This window comes from Gracilinanus agilis, chromosome 2 (assembly GCF_016433145.1).
Source record: "Gracilinanus agilis isolate LMUSP501 chromosome 2, AgileGrace, whole genome shotgun sequence".
Taxonomy (NCBI): Eukaryota; Metazoa; Chordata; class Mammalia; order Didelphimorphia; family Didelphidae; genus Gracilinanus; species Gracilinanus agilis.
This window is the reverse complement of record NC_058131.1, coordinates 446,854,996-446,871,032: the sequence shown is the minus strand read 5'-3', so window position 1 is coordinate 446,871,032 and position 16,037 is coordinate 446,854,996. Positions and strand designations below refer to the sequence as shown.

Here is a 16,037-nt window from a genome sequence, read left to right as displayed (position 1 = left end):
CCTGTTGCCTATTTTTTTTCCAGATGTGTTGCTCTTTGTAGTTTAGGCATTTGGATCTGTGAAGAATTAGTTCACGAATCTCATCATCCTCAAATTAAGGAAGCTCTGAATGTAATTTGTGTTTCCTTAAAGGTGAGAAGTTTTTCAAAGACTTCAGAGAACACAGGGTTTTTGTTTTTGTCATTTGGGTAGAGAATTTCACCTATAGATACCTTTTAAATATATCACTTGAACTTAGAGTAATTTCATTTTCTCATTTCTTCAATACTAATTCCTCCATTAACAGTGACTCCAACTTTTATAATCAAAATGTATATTTCTGAGGACCAATTTCATTTTACTTTTCTAACCTTCTGCTTTTTGCCCAGAATCTTTGTTAATGATGGCACAGTGGAAACTAGCTATTTGAAATACATGTAAAACATCAGTTTTGTTTTTTTAACCTCTTCTTTACACTTTGTCATGTTCCCCTTTTTATATGCTTTTCTTTTTTTCTAATATCAATTCCAAATTAATATTAATGGCTTTCCATTAAAAGAACATGAAATATAATTTGTATACTCCTATTTGGGTCAATCTAGTTGAATACATATGGTAGCCAGGGAAAATTTTGATCACAAATAGAAAAAATGTCAATGAGAATAGCAATGACCACTTTAAAAAATGTTTATTAATGCTTTTTGTTTTTAAATTATCTAAATTTCTCACTGCTTCCCTCCTGCAACTACTCCACTGGAGTGTCCATGATAAAGAAGGAAAAAAAGCTTAGCAATAATAACTAATATCTCAAAAAAATCTGACACTTTATGCAGTGTTCTACATCTATAATGTCTTACCCTGCAAGTAAATGTCTGGGAAGGTGGGAGGAGTATCTTAGCATCACTTTTTTGAGGGAACCATTATTTTATAGTATTCAATCTCTATAGTTTTGTTTTTGCCATTTAAAAAATTTATATTCTCTATTCATTAGTTCTTCATATTATTCTCAATTCATTATTTCTGATGATACCCCAATATCTTAGCTATTGCTAAGGATTTAATTAATACTTTAAAAAATTAATTGAATGGAAGAAGTTAATTCTTTTTTCTATTATCATAGATAAGACTGTAAACATAAAAGAGTACATTATCTGCAGTTCATATTTTGATTTTAACACATTGTGGATATTTTTTTGCACTGACATCAATCTTGCCAATTTTAAAATTATTTCAGTTCCAGAGCATATATGGCCTGTCATCAGTAGATGGCAGTCGAAAAACATTTTTAAATAATATCCATATATGTGTACAAATGAAAAATTCTTTAAATTATTCATTTTTCATTTTTCAGTTTCCTAATAAAGCAGTAGCTCATGTGGCTTGCAACATGCTTCATATGCTGATTCAATATGTACAGAGGCTTCAGACTTACCAGCCTGATTCCCCCTTGAAAATTATTCAAGTAAGTAATTTTTCATTTACTTTTTAATGGCTTAGAAAATATTTAGATAAGGAAACTTCTTAGTTTGTTTTCCTTGAATTGCATAATCTTGAGAATACAATTTAATTCTACCTTATCTATAAAAATGAAAAAGTCAGAAGTCATTTGTAGTCAGAAGTCTTAAGTTCAAATCCCACTTTAAATACAACTTGTTCTTATCTGTGGAAAATTCAGGTAATGTCCATTAGCTGCAAGTTTTCCAAGATTATTAAGTTTTAAATGGGTTATATTTTATGTATATTTCCCACCCTGAAATCACAGATCCTTACTATATTGAAATACCTAATGGCAATTTTTGTTAATAATGAATTGAAAAAAGGAATTTCACAGTTTTTCACTATTATTTATATGAGAATAAGATGAATAAGAATTTTTAATCCATTTTTTAAAAAACCTTGACCAGATTAATTTTTATTCTGAAATCAAAGGATTGTGAAATTTCCATGTGGGCACTCCTACAAATGTACATTATAACTTCTCTGTAACTAAACAGATGGTCTTCCAGACTTAATATTTTAAGTAGAGGTGATCCAAAATGTTGGAGTGGGAGGGAGCAGTGAAACTCAGCTTCCCTCAAAACTATTTCAATATTGACCTAAGAAGCATCTGAAACTAAATGTGATTTTTTTAATTGGAGGTGAGGGGATAAGTCAAAGGAGAAACCGGAGAAACCCCTATGGGCCATTTTTCTAGCCCAACCTAACAAATTTGGCTCACAGGTGTAAGAAGGGGGGTTTGAGATAGTTGGGGTGTAATTTGGTAACCTGTTGGTCAAAGTATAAGGGCCAATACTTCTCTACAGCCACCCAAGACAACTTGGGGATTCTTGACAATTGGAGTTCCCCAATATGGTTGTGTTGGGGTAGGGAGATGTTCTCTATTGAAGGAAACTAGTGGAAGCCCGGTAAGTTGTTCATGCTGAGCTACACCCACACAAAGCTTCCCCAATCCCCAAATTTAAAATGGAGAACTGCTTTCCTTCCTCCTTCAACCCACAAGTTCTGCCACCCTCCCAACTCATTTACGCAGGACTGACTAGAACAAAACTAACAAGGGATTTATTTCAGGAACAATTAATGAGGAATAAACGAAGAGGGTGTCAGGGAAAGGGGTGCAGGGGGTCCCTAAATTCTCCTCCCAAATAAATGCTCTTAAGAATATAATTATGGCTAACTATAGAGGAAGTATGGTAAGGTAATGTTCAAGACAAGTTTGTGGACCCTCGGGGGCCGGCTCCCCCACAAAAATCCAGGCCCCCTGGCCAAACAGTAGAACTTTTTAAATATATCTTCAAACATGGTCAAGAATTGATTGAGAATGAATTCGAAGGGTTGTAATTGCTGAAAGTCTTTGCAAACTCTTCAGATTTGCTTTTGAAGGTACTGCAGCCCCAAATTTCAACCTCCCTCCTTGCTACCCCTCAAAAGCTAGCAAGAGAAAATTCACTGGTTCCTGCCCACAAATCTTTGCACTGAAGCCAACTGTCATTCTCTCCCTCCTCAAAGTTCCATCAGTGAATTCCAACATGTAGGCTTGCTCCAAACTCTTACACAGGCTAGTGACCAGGTCAGGAACTGTAAAACATGTGTGGATAGGGATCTTATACTCAGCCTTATGAAATACCACTTTAGCAGATCTTGGACTAAGTTGTAGATTTAGATAAGGAGTAAGCTTGGCCATTCTATCACTCTGAACCAGCTGAATTTTCCAGTTAGCTAACATAATTAGGCCTACCAACATTCTATCTACTGAAGTGTCCCCCTGAGGGGCAAGTTGTACTTGTGTTATCCAGGCCCATAGTAGGGCCTGGGAAGCTCAGGGAGGTGCAGTGATCATACCACTGAAAGTTTATAACTCTCTAACTCAAACCATCCCTGTGATCTTTGAGCTTTCAGCACTGGGTGACTGTGTTGGCAAGAGCCCTGTTATGATAGGCCAGAATGGTACCAGTCCCATTAGAAGTACACAATACCACAAAATCCCCATCTGAGAATTAAAGATAGATAAATGAGCAAAGAAAAAAGATAGTATGATACTTTGATACAAAAGACACAATCTCAGAAGGAAAGAATAGCTCTAAAACACCTATGACTAAAATTTCAAAGAAGAACACAGCTTGTCCACAAGATCAGTTAGAATACTTATAAGAAATGAATCAATACTTTAAAATTTGTATTATAAATTAAATGAGAGCACTAGAAGAAAGAATTGGAATAAGTATTAATAGTTTAATAGAAATTAAATGGTTATTTCTGTCATTTCTCTCCTGAACTCTTCCTGCACTTCTTTGGGACCTCTCTGAATTTTCCACCATGCCCCAGGATGCCAATTATTGGGAAAACATTATCATCCTACAATATCCCATCAGTCTTGGTATTACACCTCTTCACTATCTACCACTCTCTGACCCTCCTATTGGAAGATGGAGGCATGGACTCCAAAACTTTCATTTAAGAAGGGAGTTTAGAAACATCTTCTCATTTCTCATATGATTGCATTACTTTGGGCTTCTCTGAGTTTATACCATGCCCTCAGTTGGGTACCTCCCCCACCCCTTTTCAGCTTCCTTTTGTGTATTATCTTTCCCAATTAGATTATACTCTCTGAGGCTCAGTGGATTGAGAGCCAGACCTAGAGACAGGAGGTCCTAGGTTCAAATCTAGCCTCAGACACATCCTAGCTGTATGACCCTGGACAAATCACTTAACCCCCATTGTTTAGCCCTTGCCACTCTTCTGCCTTGGAATCAATCAAATCAAAATATTGATTCTAAGAAGGAATTTAATGGTTTTTTAAAAATACATAATCTTATTGAGGGCACAGACTCCCTTTTTTGTATTTATATCCCCAACACTTAGTGTCTGGCAATATAGTAGGCATTTAATAAATATTTACTGTTTGCTTGATATTAATGGGTGTTTGTAAATCTTATCTAAATAATGAACTCTTTGAAAATTAAAATATACCAAGCAGAAATGAATAATTATAAGGGATCACAAGAAATACTAAAACAATACCAAAAGAAAAATAATAGAAGGAAATGTAAGATTTTACATACAAAACAACTGACCTGGAATATTGATAAAGGAAAGTTAATTTAAGAATCATTGAAGTACCTGAAAGGCATGACCAAAGGAATAGCCTGGATACCATATTTTAAGAACTCATGAGGGAAAACTGTCTAGACATGTTAGAATAAGAGACCAAAAGGAAAATAGATTACACTGATTACCTCCTGAAAGATTATCCCCACTCCCACCAGTGAAAACGGTCAGGAACATTGTAATGAAAAATCAAATTTCCTGGTTAAAAAATACTACAAGTAGTTGGAATGAATTAAGATACTAAGAAATTCAGGATTACATAGCACCACAGTATTATTGGTGAAGGAAGCTGTAGAAGGAACAAAAGAAAGGGTAAGTGTGACTAAAATCTGAGTGAGAGAAAGAGAAGAATAGGAGAAAGGGGGTTGACTGGGGAAAGGTTCTCACAGAATGTATTCTTGCTGAGCACACTTTTGTCCCACAACCTTCTGCTTTCTAAACAAAAGACAGGAAACAAGGAAAAGAAAAAACACCAGAGAATGAAGGGGAAATAAACATTTAATAATCATAACTATGAAAGTGCTTAATTTTCCTATAAAGTGGAAGAGGGTAGTAGAGTGATTTAGGAAGAAAAATCTAGCAATATATTGCATATGCTAAAGATTCTTAAAATGTAAATATTAAAATAAGATACTAGAGTAAAACTTTTTAGGCTATTTCCTTCATGAGTTTTTTATTATATGTGTGATATGTGTCTTCTGTCATGGATATATTGCATGAAAGCACTGATATAATCTATATCACACTATTTACTGTCTCAGGTTGTGGGAAGGGAGGGAGGAGAGAAACTGAATTGTAAAATTGTTTCTATATGTAATACAAAGATAGCAGTCAGGATCTTAGAGAAGACAGCTACAAAAATAGATTTGATTATTAAATGTAAGTGGAAAAACTGTATTTTGTTTAAATATAACGGACTGTTAATTTAGATACTTAACATGCACATGTATGGTGTCTTACAGGCACCAAGACCCCATCTTTTTTAAAGGTGGGTACTTCCTGTAAGGGAAATAGGCTTTGGGCTGCATCATTTTGTGTTCCTACCTCTAGGCTCCCTGCCTAGTGATCAATGGGGTAGGTAAGAGGAGGGGAAGGAGTAGGTAAGCTAAGGGGAACAGGTTGGGGGTAGGGAAGGTTAGAAGGATGAGAGGTAGAAGGAGCAGAATGGGAAGTGAAGTGGGCAGGTAGAGGAGGGACTGAGACAAAAGAGGAGGGGTCAGGGACTGAGGCAAAGGAGGAAGAGTTGGATTGGGGAGGGGCTGGAACAAAGGTAGGGACAGGTTGTGGGATGGGTTAAATAGGGGGTGTGGCAGTATCCAGAGCAATGGGTTGAGTGGAGGGTGTGACTGAAGCAGTTTTGTGGGGCAGGGTGGGACAAAGACTCAGATAATGAGATATGGGGAGACGAGTTTTTTAAGCCACTTTTCAAGGCTTTCCAAAGAAACCAGCATCTGCTCCATATTCAACTCTAAATTGTCTAGTTTTGAGTTACACTCAATCAAAGCTCGTGGTTCCCTGCGTTGTTGTATAGTAGAAAGGGCATTTATTTGGGTTGGACAGGAAGTGTGTTGTGCTTGGAGAGGCTGAGATAAATCTTTTACTTGCTTCTCTAGTATATCTAGGGTATTTCTCAAGTCTCTCCAGGAGAAGTAAAGATAGACAACTCCACCTATAAGTATTACAAGCACACCCAAATATAGTGCAAGATATATCCCTTGTAATACATTCTGTGGGATTACTAACCAGCAAAAAAAAGTCATTTCTACAAATTTGATTATGTAATCGAAAGTCTGGACCCGGGTATCCACTAAGGCATTCAATGGTTGAACCACATTTTTTAGTTAATTGTTAAGTTGCCTGTAATTTTTTGTCAGTAGATGGCGGTATTGGCTAGGTTTTTCCTTGTTTGAGGACTGGATGTGGAATCTATTGTCTTTCACAAATTAATCCTATTTATTTCTGGCCTGCAGAAAAACAAAGCCTGTAGTTCTAGGCTGACTTCTAGAGATTAGGTTTAGGAGGATTAGACAAAGCCTCTAGCCCAAGGCAGGCTGAGTTTCTTTCATAGACTAAGTTTAGGAGGGGCAACAAGGTGTAGCTGAAACTCTATGCAGCTTCAAAAGTTCAGTTTCAAAAATCTGAGGGAGCTGTTTCTTTTCTCCTTCCCCCTGAGGCTAAAACTGCTAAAACCATGTGCTTCCCTCTTTGGGCAAAAGGGCAACTCAATTCTAGCTGGCCCCAGGCTTTTGCTTCTCACTTAGATTTTAAAAACTAGAGATACATGGGGTTTGGAAAAGAAAGTAGACTCCCAGGAGTAAAACAAGGCTAAGACCTAATTTCAACCTAAAAATTCACTCTCCCTAAAAAGACCCTACTAATATGCTGAGTCTAGTATCTTCTGCTTTCCAGTACCTTCTGCTTTGGGTGTGGAGCAGAGCTGCTTCTAAGCTTTTTCAGATGTGGCCCTGGGCTAGCTAAGAGACAAAGCAGTCTTAAGGCAACTGAAAAATAGGATTCCTTCCCAGGTGAAACTTAGGGTCAGCTAATTGGGTTATTTGTTGGGGGGGGGTGGTAGAAACAGTCTTCCCAGCTGAGGTCTCAGGGCCCTGCAGCTAAGATTAAAACTGGCTGCTTTTGTAGTGTATTTTAAAGGCTGAAAGAAAGAAAATGTTTGATCTTACCTGTCTGGCAGCTTTATGTAAATCGCAGATCCAAAATAAGCTGTAAGAAGGCTGACTTGGGGATAGTAACAAAAGTCAAGAAAATTTGGGAAGATTGAGGGTATGAAAAACCGATGTGGTCAGCCAAACTATAAGAGGGGAAATCTAGATATTTAAGGTATGGTCGCAAGAAATAAATTAACTTGGTTTCAAAATAAAATAGACCCAAGTCAGGATGACCTTTATGGTGGTTTATTTACAGTTAGGAAGGTTGAAGATAGGGAAGTTGAGAGAGAGAAACTCTGGCCTGGACCCGAGGTAGGTATTTAGAGGCCCCAGCAGAGAGGCACAGAGGTTAATTAAACAAGGCTTCTAGCCACAAGGCCTCCTCCAATAAGAGAGGCCTCCTTAAGGCTTGAAACTCCAAGGGAAGAGAAAGAGAGTCAGCCTAACTCACCCATGTGACAATTCAAAGGGCAGCAGTCTGAGGTCTCACCAGAGATCTTTCTACACCAAGTTCAAAACGCCAACTCCTCCATAGGAAGTTACCATCATATTTAAAAGATAGCATCTTTCATCACTTCCTGCATCCACCTCCAATTTCAAGTGGACAAATGGCAGCCTTGAAACTGTTTTGGACTGTCCTTGGGCAGTCCCTTGTTTCTAATTTGTTACTTATTATCACATGTGGGTAACAGCCTCCCCCTCCCCACTTAATTCTAAGTTGTGTGGGGTGACATTATTCCTCGTGGCTAAGTCTACACAAATGAATGAAGGTGAGCTAATTCCATTCACACAACACACACACACACACACACACACACACACACACACACCCCTTCCCTTTCTACATGGTAAGTGGATAAAAATACATTAATTATACTTCATTACTATAAAGTCAGAATGTCCATTATTACAATTATTCCTTTTTTTAAATTTAAAACTCTTACCTTCCATCTTGTAACAATTAAATTTAGGTTTTGACTTAATATGAGAGTTATAAAAGTGGTATTGTAGTCACCAATTGAGAATGATTCATCAAAATTGTTACCAAAAACACGGATCTCATCTCTTTGTAAACTTTTGTCTAGTTCAGATACTTTTTGTATCTTTGTTTTTTAAGACCCATTTCAACTTCCTTGTGGGGTTTTTCTGGAATTATGATATCAGAATTTAAATGTGGTTACTCCACTTTCATTACTATAGAAATTCTGACACATCTTTTTCTCATTTTTGTCTGTTGTCCTCCATCCAGTTTCATTTCAAGTGTTCTTACTTAATTGGTTAAACTTGGTCTTCTTTCTACTGTATTTTGGTGAGGTGATAATGTTCATAATATTCCACTAAACTCCTAGAAATTTTTACAAATGAGCTTATATTCTCAACTTTGGATTTCAGATTTTCCTTTTTCTATTCTCCTTTGGTTCTTGATTTTCATCAATTAAATTTCCTTAGAATTAGTTTCATTTTTCAACATTAAAGACTTATTTTAATGGATTAGGTCTGTAAGGGTTAAAATAGGGGTTTCGACAAAAATAAGAGCAGCTATTAATAACTTAAGTTTTAATGAGAATATAGTAGAATTGTAAATTAATATCCCTTTAAATTTCCTAATACCTAACTAGCTATCCTATAACTACCGATAATTACTACCTAAAACTGCCTATACCTACTTATAACTAACAACCACCCCACAAAGTTCCAACCCAATCCAAATCAATTCAGTCAGTGTTTAATCCAATCCCAATTAGGTCTGTCAATGAAGACCAGCCACCTTCCAAAAAGTTCAAGGAAGAGGAAAAAATCTAGCAGCCCAAACCAAAAAGCCCTCTAAAGGCTAAAGCTAAAAGCCCTCTCATTAAGCTCAGGCCCACCTTTATATTCCAGCAACTAAACACCAACCATCAACTAATCACCAACCCCCAAAGACCAGCTCACGCCCAGCAGCCAACTTCCCTGTAACTGCCAGCCCTGTCAGCAACTGACACCCCATTCCCCAACTGTCTGCAACTGACAGGCCTACCAACCCACGTTTGACCCCTTTTATTTCCTCCTTTCTACCTCACTTCTTGTCACTGTAGTTTCTCCTTCCTGTCTTTATAGTTTCTACTTCCTGTCACTGTGGGTTGGTTAATCCCTACACATCTCAATGGTAAAAGGACCTCCAAGTCCTCTGTTAAATTAGAGAAAAAGAATAAAGAATTCCTTTTTACAGATTGGAATTGCCTCAGTTGCATATTACATCATAATTTAATCCTCATTTTGTATTAATTTTGAGCTTTGCTTCAAGAAGTCAGTAGTATGATGATATACAGTAGTATAATGAAGTGATTAAGAAATCATTCCCACATAGGTAACCATTTGTGTTTTAGAAGAATCAGATGTTTTTTGGTGATGTTTTTCCATACTTACCTTATCTAGTACCTCCCAACTCTGCTTTTTAAAAAAGTATTCATTATGTTTGGACATGAGACTTCTTGTGTTTGTCTTCTTTTGTTTCTTAATCCTGATACATTTTTCAACATATTTTTCTTTGTCTTCCTGTGTTCAGCTTTACATTGAAGCCATCAAGTGTTAAGCTGTATGTTGATTTGATATGAAGTTTTATTAAATTCTCCACAGAACTTCTCTGATACTTTATCTACTATGACATATGTTAGCATGTAAGCTGCACAAATCTTATTTTTATAATCTTTGTGCTTATGCTCATAATGAAAAATGGAAAATAAGATGATCAAGTATCCCTGGAATTGAAATTACCTATTTTGAGATGCATGAAGAAACTAATTCCATCATTTCTTTTGCCTCTTCAAGGAACCATTTCCCCATTTATCTATAATTTATGTAATTTCTGGTTTCCCTAATAGTGAAAATATTGGTAGAATATTTTGCTTTATTAAAAAATCGAGGCTATTCACAGAGACCTCCAGTTTTTCCCCTTCACATCTCACTTCCATTTGACTTCTGCCACTATCTTCTACAATCACATTCTAAGGTGGCCCTTCTTTTGTCAAAACAGACCAGTCTGTGTGCATAAATTATATTTTGATTCTATCCTATATTCTGCAGCAGTTTAGATTCTGTATCATTGCTCCTTTCTGAATTATCTTTAATCTCTACCTGTTCTCTGGCTATTTCCTTATTGCCCAAATCTCTTTCACCCTGAAAAGATCCTCATTTTATCCATGCATCTCTTCTGTTATCCTATCTCCTCTCTTTTGTAGCTAACATCCTTGAGAAGGCCATGTATACTTCTACTTTCTATCCTCTCTTAATTTTTTGTAATATAGCTTTTGACCTCATCCATTGAAACACTCTCTCAAAAGTTGACAATTATCACTAATTGCCAAATGTAAATGGCTTTTTCTCAATCCTCATCATTTTTAACCTCTCTGCAGTATTTGATGCTATTAGTCACTATAAAGTCACTTTGATATACTCTTAGTCTCTGGGTTTTTGTGACACAATGCTGCTTTCTGGTTTTCCTTCTATTTATATTCCTTTTCTGTCATGTTTGCAGGATCTTTATCCAGGTCATACCCATTAGTTGTTCCCCTCACCCTTCTACAAAAACATATATACTTTTTTCCGTTTATATTCACTTGGTTATCACATCAACTCCTATGGAGCTGATTTTTATACAGAGGTAATTGCCATCTTTCTATAAATGAGTGAGATCTATTTGTCCTCTGTTAACTTCCTATTAGCTATCTAGAATCCAGTGCCCCTTATACCTTTTAAAATCAACCTGACCAAAACTAAACTCATCATCTTTTCCCCAGAGAGGAACCTTTCTAATTTCCCTATTACCTTTGAGAGGACACCATTATCCTCCCAAATTACACAGGCCCACAACTCAAATATCCTCAGTTTTTCACTCTTTCATCCTCCATATCCAATCAGTTGCACGTCCTTTTGTTTTACCTATATAACATTGCTTGTATAAGCCCCCTTTTGTCCTCTTGATAGTGCTACCACTTTTGTGGAAGTCTTCATTAATTCACATTTGAGCTATTAGCAGTAGCCTGCTTGTTGATTCAGTTTGCTTACCTCAAGCCAATCCCCACGTTTGTCCATTCCCCTTTCAGATGTTAAATTGGCCTTCTTAAAATATGACCATGTTGTCCCCTCCTTGCTCTTTCTATGCACTTAAGAAAGGAAAAGAAAATACATAGCCTGAAAATGAAGAACTCTTATATCATATAAGCATAGTCAAGTAAAGCAAATTTCCACATTGTCCGTGTCAAAAATGTATTTCTTATTCTGTATGTTATTTCATCATCTCTATGTGATGAGATGGGAATCATTGTTCTTCTTCAGTTCTCTGGAATCATGGCTAAATATTTAGATTTGAATTGCTCATTATCAATTGTTGAATATTAAATACATGTCAGAGATTATAATATAAACTTCTACACAAATATTTGTCATTTCCTTTCTGATTCCATTACTGTATATCTGCTAAGTAAGTTGACTTAAAGTTAAACATGCCCTGAAAATAAAGATATAATGATGATATCCTCTTGATATTTGAATAAGATTCATAGAAATAAGAGATGAAAAACATTTTTAAATGTGGTTTCTATGACTTTATTCTGTATTGCAATGTAAATTTTCCTTTGGATATAAATTTTTTTTCAGTTTACATATATGCAATTAGTTTTCCCATTTTCACTTAGTATGTAGACTATGTACAGACTTAGTAGGTAGACTATGTAGAGAAGGAAGCAAGAATTATTGTTTCCACAAATTTAGATGAGAAACAAAAGCACAAAATACTAAAACAGTTCACTAATGGTTACCTAATTGCAGAACTCTGGAAATAGGTACGACTTTTAAAAAATGCAGCTATTAAAGCAATATACTTTGTAAATTCATAAATGTACTATATTCTTCCTGATATATCAGTTCATTGCCATTTGTTTGGAGAAGGATTTAATATACTGATGCAATAATTTTGAATTTGTCTCTAAAACTTGAACCCTCTAGGTGAAACCAGACCCAGAGGTACAATAGAAATGACAAAGTTGAGTCATGTGAGGTAGTTATTTGTTATTGAGGGGGAAACAGTTTTGAGGCATTTTGTTTTTTAAAATCACCATAAAGCATCTTTTTTTGTTGCATTACAGTTCCATGCTGGGGAAACCTTATTGTTGTAAAATTAGTATTTCTTGATAATTTTAGTGATTTTTTAGATCATATCTGTGCTTAGTTTAATTAGTTTATGTATATTTTGTTAATGTGGAATTGTAAAAATAAATTGTAAATTATGTGCTTGAAATTTGAGGGTGTTTATAGACATTACCTTTTTTTAAAAAGTTATTTGAAGGGGACAGCTAGGTAGCTCAGTGGATTGAGAGCCAGGCCTAGAGATGGGAGGTCCTAGGTTCAAATCTGGTCTCGGCGACTTTCTAGCTGTGTGACTCTGGGCAAGTCACTTGACCCCAATTGCTTAGCCCTTAACCCTCTTCTGCCTTGGAGCCAATACACAGTATTGACTCTTAAGACGGAAGGTAAGGGTTTAAAAAAATTTTTTTTAAGTTATTTGAAGTGATTAAATGCAGTATAATTGATAAATTTAATAATTAATTTAGATGAAAATATTTAATCATTAAAATTTAAAGGATTTTGATTAGTTACATTTTTAAAAGAACAATAATTATTTTTCTTTGTCTATAGATACTGATAGCCACTGTTACTCATCTTTTACCCAGTACAGAAGCTTCATCTTATGAAATTGACAAGAGGGTAATTAAACACATATAATTTTAATATATAATAAATTTAAGTTTTAAGAAATTATTTTTACAAATACTTTGTGTTACTATGGATGTGGGCTCATCCTCTTACAAATATCTTCTAGTGTACAATGTATATGTACTTATATAATTTCATAATATGTAATTATTATATTATAATTTAGTTTCCCTTTAATTAAGTTGATTTTCATTTTGTCATTCATATGTTTCATAAAGTGTTCATATTCTAAAGCAATGTTTATTAATCTGTAATAAGTTGGACTTTTTATGTCATGTTATTAAAATTTTTGACTTTGGGGAATGGTTATGTTAACTTGGGTGTTTAAATTAGACATTTCTAAACATGTGAAGTACACAATGAGTTTGAATTATAATATAATTCTGAAGACCAAGAAACTTACTCTCTACTTCGTTCCCAAGATTATAATACTATTTGTGGTCTGCTTAATATAATTTGCCATTTGGAAGTTATTTCATTTTTCAAATTTTGGTGAAATAATTTTTTTAAGTTAGTGTTTAAAACCTAAAAGGACCAATATTTAAAGGGACCAAGGAAACTTCTTTAATGAAAATCAGTTGCATGGGAGAAAATGTTGGAGCTAGTTGTTTTTTTCCCTGCCAAGAGACCTGGTTATGTGTAAGTCAACATGGCAAAGACAAAGAGGTAAAACATATAATAAAAATATTTCAATTAAATGACTTTGATAGGCTTAATAGATCATCCCATTCTTTCAATTTTCACTTCCTCCGCATTTCCCCCTTATAAAATCTCTGACCTCATTCATAACATAGTTCAAGCACTACCTTCTATACAAAACTTTATCTGGTTCCTCATCTAGTAACACCCACATCTTGTATTTAACTACTTTATGCTTGTTTTTATTTATTCATCATATATTTATTTTGTACATGTATATGTACATACACACATATATTTAGGTATTGTATGTGCCTATGTTGTATTATTAGTGTTCAGTTCTTAACTGTGCCATATATTAGGTGCTTCTGGGTTGATAATAGCTACCCATTCTAATACTATTTTTACATAATGGAGACAACTTTAAAATTATAGTGTGCTTTATTTTGTTTTTACTCTTTATGACGAATTTTATGATGAATTCTACCTTTGCTGGTCCTATTTGAATTTTTAAAATTTAGCTATTTTTATATATTCCTTAGGATGCTTGACTTATTTTTGCTGTAGACCGAAGCTTTGCATAACAAAACTGTGAAGTAAAAAATAATTGGGTGTAGGGGAACTATTAGATTTCAAGGTGCTGTTTTTATGGAATGTTTATTGAAACAAATCCTCTTTTACAGCTGGTGGTATCATTACTTTTGTGTTTATTGGACTGGATCATGGCCTTGCCTTTAAAAACACTACTCCAGCCAGTTCATACAACAGGAACTGAAAATGATAAAACAGAAAAGTCTGTCCTCAATTGTATTTATAAGGTATTTCTGCTTGAATATTTCTTTGGTATCTCCAGTATATTACATTTAGACCTAGGTACACAAAGATTTGTTTTGTACTTGGTATAATTTACTGAGTAGGAATTTTAACATGTTATTTTTTGTTATTTTGTATGTGTGTGTAAAAAAATTTTTTTAAGAAATTGGGTCCTTATTTGATATTAGAGGCATGAATAAAATTTTACTCATACCTCGAAGTGGTTCTTTTTTAGCTTGCTTAATAAATTTGTTGGCATAAGGAATGAAGAAAAAATTTAAGAGGGGAACAAGGGGAAAAGTTTGCATGTGGTATACATACATAGGTTGGAGTTCCAACCAACTCTATTACTTATTTACCTGGAAAATTTTTGAGAAGTCATTTAACCTGTTACTTTTTAGTAGTTTCCTTTTCTCTAAAACCAAGAGACTGAACTGGTTTCCTTTTCCTTCCTGGAATTCCAGGTAACCAAACCTTGTCATCCTAAATGCTACCAAGTTTTCTTATAAAATTTGCTTCTTTTTTTCTTCTTTTAATACATAAATTGAAAAATAAAACTGGCTCATTGATTTCCTGTGTTTTCAGGTTCTTCATGGATGTGTTTATGGAGCTCAGTGTTTCAGCAATCCTAAGTACTTTCCCCTAAGCCTCTCTGATTTAGCCTCAATTGATTATGATCCTTTCATGCATTTGGAAAGTCTGAAAGAGCCTGAACCTCTACATTCCCCAGATTCAGAAAGATCATCAAAACTCCAGCCAGTCACAGAAGGTACAGTTGATGAATTGTGTTAAGAACAGACTTGCTTACAAAATTTTAGGAAATGGAGTAATAGGATGAAATTTTTTACCATATTAAGTGTTTAATCCAAATGTGTTATAGCATGAATTTCTTGGGATTTTTTTAATAACATTAAAGTAGGTATGACTAATGCAATAGTCTTTTTTTTTTTTAATTCTGTGATTTTGCCAATGTAGGATGTTATAGAACCTCATTCCATTTACATAAATCACCAACTCCTCTATAACATGGAGTGTTATCAAGTTTCCTAGGGAAACAGGTGGGGAAGACACCAAGAGGTTAAGCAATTTGTCCCTAATCACACAGGTTATGTGTTAGAGCCAGGAATTAGTAGGCCTTTCTAGACTCTACATTTTGGTCTTCATAATTTTAAATGCCCAAGACAATTCCTTTTTTTTTTTTTAGCTGAGCCCTTGATATTAACTCATTTGATAAATAGTAATGTAGGTAACAAATACCTTTATATATGGTTTGAAGCATTATAATTAATTAATCTAAATTTTTTTTAATTTTATCTTCAAATTATTGATTATCTTCAAATCTTATCAGCAAAGATTTATTGGTGTATATAGATTGTTCAAGAGAACCCTACTGTCACTATAGGGGATTCAAAGATATAGAAGATATAATTCTTTCTAGGATCTTACAAATTTTTTTAGAGAGACAAAAGATATCTGACTACGTATAGATGCACAGATAATAGTGATTTAAATAACACTTTAGTACATTAAGAAAAGCTATGCCACTAAAACAGTGGTAAATAATGAATGACAAAGATCATAATT

The 16,037-nt window shown here is 34.7% G+C and overlaps 1 protein-coding gene across 5 annotated transcripts in view; it reads left to right on the top strand.

Moving 5' to 3' along the window:
• RALGAPA1 (Ral GTPase activating protein catalytic subunit alpha 1) overlaps window positions 1-16,037 on the top strand; it is a 314,150-nt gene that overhangs the window by 190,109 nt on the left and 108,004 nt on the right. For all 5 annotated transcript variants that reach the window (XM_044664768.1, XM_044664769.1, XM_044664766.1 and 2 more), the window contains 5 exons: window positions 24-132; window positions 1,331-1,441; window positions 12,924-12,992; window positions 14,324-14,458; window positions 15,039-15,222. In XM_044664768.1, the coding sequence (XP_044520703.1) occupies window positions 24-132; window positions 1,331-1,441; window positions 12,924-12,992; window positions 14,324-14,458; window positions 15,039-15,222 (608 nt within the window). The remainder of the gene's footprint in view (window positions 1-23; window positions 133-1,330; window positions 1,442-12,923; window positions 12,993-14,323; window positions 14,459-15,038; window positions 15,223-16,037) is intronic.